We start from the raw sequence: 6,413 nt of genomic DNA, 5'->3' as shown, positions 1-6,413 counted from the left end.
TTATATTATTATATTATAAACATAATAAACTTTTTAAAAAAGAAGAGATTGAAGGAACTCAAAAATTTACGCTAATCCAGAAATGAAAAAGAAAAAAAAAGGATTTTCCTATCTAAATAGAAACTAAACAAATCTGCAAAAGGATAAGAAAAATTCATATTGTTTTTTTTTTTAGTAAACGTAAGAAGGAAATTTATTTCTCGGTAATCACCATTTGGAATTTTTTTGTCCGGTTTTTTTTTTTAAACAAACAAAAATTGATTGATTTTCCTTGTTGTTTCGCGTGTTTAAACAATATCACAATTTGAATCTTTTGTTTTTTTTTATCAAATAAAATCTTATTATAAAGTTTACCTTAATAATTTTGTTCAAAAAAATTATTATATATAAATTTGGTTAATGATTGAAAGTTTTCGTTTGAAAGAACAATATTGAATCAATTGTCTAATAAAAAAAACAATTATTGTAATAATAATATAAAATCAAATAAAAAATTTAACCAAATGCGTTGGACCCAAACAAACCATTTTGCGCCACAACCCGAATTAACTCCGATTGTGAGACATTTAAAAAAAAACTACGCAGTAAATCACATCCTGGTATATATTTAATTAAAAAAAATATTTGTATATTTAATTCATTATTATTGGATCAAATTACATATTGACATATGAATGATATGATTAAGTACAGTAAAGTAAATATATATATTATCTCTTGAAAAAAAATTTCATATTCTCATATGCGTGTATTCTCATATTCTTACATTCGTAAAAAAAAAAATTCGTTCATTCACCACATTACCAAATTTAATTATTTTAAATGAAATTATTAAATAAGATGATCAAAAACAGAGAATAATGTGACCAGGTCTCGTGGGAAATTCGCTTTTGATCGCCCTTAAACATTTCTCTTTTGTCATTAAGGTTTTTTTAAAGCGCGTCATTTATTTATTCATTCAGACATTCAGGTTTATTTGTTGGGGGTTCCAACATTCTTTAAAATAATTCTTGTGATATGAGTGATAAATGAGCATGAAATTTCTAATTCATTAATTACATACAGTAATAGGAATCCAGGAATCTCCCCGGAAAAAAAAAATTTTTTTTCTTTTATTTATATTTACGTAATTTATTAAATTATTTTGTGATGAACTTAAAATATTTTTAACTGTTAAATTGAAATTTTTTTTTATCACATGACGTAATTTGTAAAATTTACCGTAATTTCTTAATTTCTTAATTTTGGCCAGATTTTATAGCAATAGTAATAATCATGTGACTTTTTTGGCAATTAAATGTACCGTATTATAGTGTTACTGAAATTATGTTGCAGAAATTTATCTTGCTGAAATTATGTTACTTAACTCGAATTTTACTATATAAGGACATGATGTGTAAATACATCAATGCTTTATCGATCAAAAAAAAATATATAATCTTTTTTTTTCCGAATTTTTAAAAAAATGAGAACACGAATTAATTTTAATTTATATCATCATTATAATTCTTTTCATGTTAATGAATCATTAAGAAACTTGTATAAAATTCCAAGAAATTCTTCTATTAATTTTCAAAAAACTTTTTTTTCAACAAATAAACAAGATAAATCAAATAATAATTCAAATAATAATGTAGAAACTAAACAACTTATATTTGAAGGTCCAAATTTTCGATTAATTAGAATCTTAAAGATATTTTCTATATCTACCTTTGGGGTTCGTATTAAAAATTAAGATTCGAAGATCCCTTACTCAATTGTCTCTAATAAAATAAAAAAATGTTTTGTTTCTTTAATTAGTTTGCATGGACAATATGTCCACTTACTTGGTGGAATTGGAATAATCCTATGAGTAAATATTGAACATTTTTTATAAACCTTTTTTTTATAAACCTTTTTTATTTATAACCTATTAACATATCTATTAACATCTATTAACATCTATTAACATGATTTATTATATTCAATTTAATTAATTTAATTAGTTCAAGCAGCTGAATTAAATGAAATAATCTTATCACTAGGTAAGATGGGTTTTCACATAATCTTAATGTGGGTTTTGTCATGAGTATATAAGAGTATATAACATAAATAATTATTCCCCAATAGTCCAATTATTTAAAATACACAAACTTATATCTTTTTTTTTTTTTCACGAAAAAAGCATTTGTCGCAAGCACAGCATCAACGATTACATTACATAATTTTATGTCACCATATGTAACGAAAATTTTTTATCATCATACACCATCAATTATTCCTTCAACTTCACAAATCTCAAATATTACACCTTTAACAAAAATTACTTTGGAAACTCTTTCAATATTTTCACATCCAATTCATATTACATTACAATTAAAAGATTTAAAATCTGAAATAAATAGAATTACATTAAGATGGAAGGTTAAAAATGATTATTTAATTAATTGTGAAAAGAATGGAATTAAAATTCCTTCTCAAACAAAATTTTGGATTGATTATAAAAATTTTGGAAAAGGAAAGGAAAAAGATAAAGAAAAAGAAATTTTAGATAAAATTATTAAAGTTGTAAATGAAAATAATTCTACTTCTCTTTTATAAAATTAAAATAAAAAATTTGCATGATTAATGTTAAAATAATTTTATTGGATATTTTAAGATACTATATGAACAGAAAAAAAAAGTATTTTATTAAATCTTGTCTATAATAGTTACCAAGTACTTTATAATTTGGTGTTTTAGTAACAAAATATCTTGAGTCTAAGTATTTTTACTATTTTGATTTAAATATTTTGATTTAAATAAAATGAAATTTACTTTTAACTAATACTTTTAAAAATCACATCTAAAAAGGGTATATTAAGTATATTAAGTATCTTAAGTCTAATTATTTTTACTATTCTGATTTAAAATATTTAATTTAAATAAAATGGAATTTACTTTTATCTACAGTGTGTAACAAAAAAAACTGGAATATCATTCATGTAATAAAAATGCGTATTATACACTCAAAATAAATCTGATTTTCTTTGTGTAAATTGGATAATAAACCTATGACCAAAATCTATAGTACAGTTAAACTTCAATGTACCAATACTCTATATACTGATAACTGTTTCTAATCTCTTGTACGTCTTACTTCCAATCTCTTGTATATACAATCTTAAAAAGAATAAATTAATTAGGGGGTGTAAGAAATTTTCCTTTTTATATAAAAATTGAGGTGATACTGCATACATAATTTCCCTTTTATGAACAATAATCAATAAATCACGTGATAAAAATTATGTTGTTCAAGGAACCATTGTGTAATCCAGAGGAGGGGGATTATGTTAAACACACTATTTGCTTAGTCCGGCTAATACTAGTCGATATGTATGATTGCATCTGTTGATAAACGAATAAAAATTGGTAATACTAATGCATTATGTTAAGTTATTGTAATCATTTTAGAATATTTCTGTTTCTGAATGATTGCTTTTTGAGAATTATCTGAACATATCAAACTTTTATATTTAAACATTCAATTTTTTTCCCATTTTTCTTTATCTGTGTTCTTTTCTTAACAATCCTATTGAGACTTCATTGTTTTTATCTTTTATTATAACATATGGGTGTTTTCACTTGTTCTCTAATACCGGTTGTAATATATTACTCAAAAAGTTAAATAAGGAATATCTAGGCATTTCTGGTGCTGATATTCCTTTAATCCATTGGGTTAATTATTGAAACCATTTGGCTATGCGTCTTTTTGCTGAAAGCCTTGCAATGAAACGATAATATGCCCAACTCATAGTATATCCAGAAGATAATATTAATTGGCTAGTATATATAAGTGGATATGAATTTAAAGTTCCAATTTTTTGTAATAAATTGAGGTATCTATGTGTTATAAATATTTCTCTAATGGGCATGTTTCCATTATTAATGGTCCATGTTGACCTACAGTCAACTCTCTTTATAGTCACACATTTGGGACAGTCCATATTTGGTGATTATAAAGAGATGTGACTATATAAAAAATTTCTTATATTTGTATATCATAATTCCGGCCAAAAATTAACATAATTTTAGCCAGAATTATACTTAAAACTTTATTGTATCGTAACTTCACCAATATTAATCGTAGAGAGATGATCTTACCGCCATTCGATTCGTCTTGATGAGACGGTTCTAATGGTATAAAATACGTCGAAATACAATCACTAGATTAATTTCCGAAATTAAAAAAATATTAATGGTTTTTGTGTAATAACTCTGCCAATATTGATCCTAGAAAGACGATCTTACTACCATTCGATTCGTCTTGATGAGACGAATCTAATGGTATAAGATACATCGAAATCCAATCACTAGATCAATTTCCGAAATTAAAAAATATTAAATGGTTTTTAAGTAATAACTCCGTCAATATTGATCACAGAGAGATGAGCTTACCACCATTCGATTCGTCTCGATGAGGCAATTCCAACGAGCTATAAATCGTCTTTTTACAATCACTAGGTACCGAGAAATCTAGCAAAATGTTAAATGGCGCAGTAAACGTAAATCAAGAAATATTATAATGCCGATGTTTAACATTTTGTTGAATAACTCGTCAGCCAGTGATCGGAAAAGGATAAAACTAAAAAAGGATAAAACTAACTCTCTCCCGTTCTGCTCACTTGACAATATTTACAAAAAAAATAAAAAATTTTTTCGGAGTTTTTTATTACTTTTTCTTTATATTTTCTTTATTTTAGATAACTTTACGATACTTTACAAAATGGGTAAAGATAACCAAAAGAAAAATAACCAGTCTAACAAAGATACTACATCTAAACGTCCTGCCTCTAGCTCTCCAACTGGCAACGTTTCTGGTCAAGGTCCCTCTATATCTGGCCCTTTGAACACTCCACCTTCGACCACCTCTACTAATAAACGTACCAGAGTCAGTGCTGAAGACTCTGTCATGGATGTTGATAAACCTCTCACGCCTCCTGGCCCTGTTGAGACAACTTCCGCTGAGATACCTTCTCAACCCGATACCTCCTCTCTCGATGCTTCGCAGCACGCCCCTGCTAACAACAACGATAAAGGCAAAAGCCCTGAAATTACTCCTGCAGTCTCCTTTCCTAAACGTGCTGCCTCTCCGGACGCGTCCCAAGCTGCAGTACAATCTCAACCTACACTTTTCTACGCCTCGGCCGCTCCTAATGACGTCGATGGCTTTTGGAATCACTTCGCTTCGAACCGCGACGCATGCGACGCGGTTGATCGACAACTTTCCTTGTACTCCTCTTATGGTAGTCGTGCCACGTGTAGTGGATCCAACGATTTGAAGAGGATCATCGTACACTTCCGAAAAAAGGAAGATCTTAACAACGCCACAGCCTCCCCTATGGATTCTTTGTTTGGCTTGCATTTCCATGCATATGACCCCCAGGCTATTAAGGCTGATGAACACGCGCGTACCCTGGTGGTTACCGATATCCCTCTTTTTCTAACTGACGCTCTTTTGCGTGGTACCTTTTCTCGTTACGGCAATATTACTCGTTGCCATACCCGTTTATCCAAACTTTATCGTACTGCATACATTACCTTTGAATCTACTGGTGCTTTACAGAACCTCGACTCTACCTGGGGCGTCCTTTGTGGAGGACATTGTTTGCGTATCTGCCCCGCTACTTTCTCACCCTGAACAACGCGCCGAAAGACGCACTTATGTTCGCTTTACTTGCCGGTCCTCGCGTGGCACTATAGCGGTCGATCTTGCTGAAATTGCCGATGAAGTTTCCGCTAAATCTATCAACGTTCCCTTCTCTACGAATTCTTACAATCCCAAACCTTACGCCTATTGCCATTTTGCCTCTGAAACGGCTATGGAAAATGCTAAATCTATTTCATGTGCCCTCAAGAAAGTTGGCCTTACCTGGCATTCTCCGGATGATGTCACTTCCCTTTGTCATCGATGTGGTCGCCCTAATTGTAACCCTGATCGATGTGGTTCTTCATCTAGACCTAATCGCCCTTCTCGCCCTTGGCAATCTAATGATAAATTACGTGCTTTATATAATAAGCATCTACCTCCTTCTCATCCTGCTAAACGACACAACCATTTTGCCCGCCCTGATAACAATAATGATGGACAAAGCCGTACCAATGCTTCTCGCCATCGTTCTAAATCCAGACCTAATAACCGACAACAATCTCGTTCTCGCTCTCAACATCGCCCATGGAATCGTGACAATCTTAATAACAACAATAATAATCAACGTCGTCGTATTCCTGATGCAAATGAACTTGATTACTATATTGATGGCATGGATGTTACATACCCTGCTCCTCCTACTGTGCTTACTGATTGGAAATCTATTGGTGCTGCTCTTGAAAAAGTAGTTGAAGAATTAGCCCTCCTTACCACACAATTTGCTACCATGAACAGCCGCATCACC

At 30.3% G+C, this 6,413-nt stretch overlaps 1 protein-coding gene across 1 annotated transcript; it reads left to right on the top strand.

Annotated features, from left to right (window-relative positions):
- Nucleotides 1–420: 420 nt before the first annotated feature.
- On the top strand, nt 421–2,616 carry OCT59_023056 (uncharacterized protein). The gene is made up of 4 exons (XM_025321005.2): nt 421–1,717; nt 1,801–1,852; nt 1,986–2,024; nt 2,165–2,616. Exons 1-4 carry the CDS (start codon nt 1,466–1,468, stop codon nt 2,578–2,580), a joined length of 759 nt encoding a protein of 252 aa, XP_025169974.2. The 5' UTR covers nt 421–1,465; the 3' UTR covers nt 2,581–2,616.
- Nucleotides 2,617–6,413: the final 3,797 nt, after the last annotated feature.

Source organism: Rhizophagus irregularis, chromosome 32, assembly GCF_026210795.1.
Source record: "Rhizophagus irregularis chromosome 32, complete sequence".
NCBI lineage: Eukaryota > Fungi > Glomeromycota > Glomeromycetes > Glomerales > Glomeraceae > Rhizophagus > Rhizophagus irregularis.
Note: the sequence above shows the minus strand (reverse complement) of the source record. Positions and strands in the feature narration are given on the sequence as shown.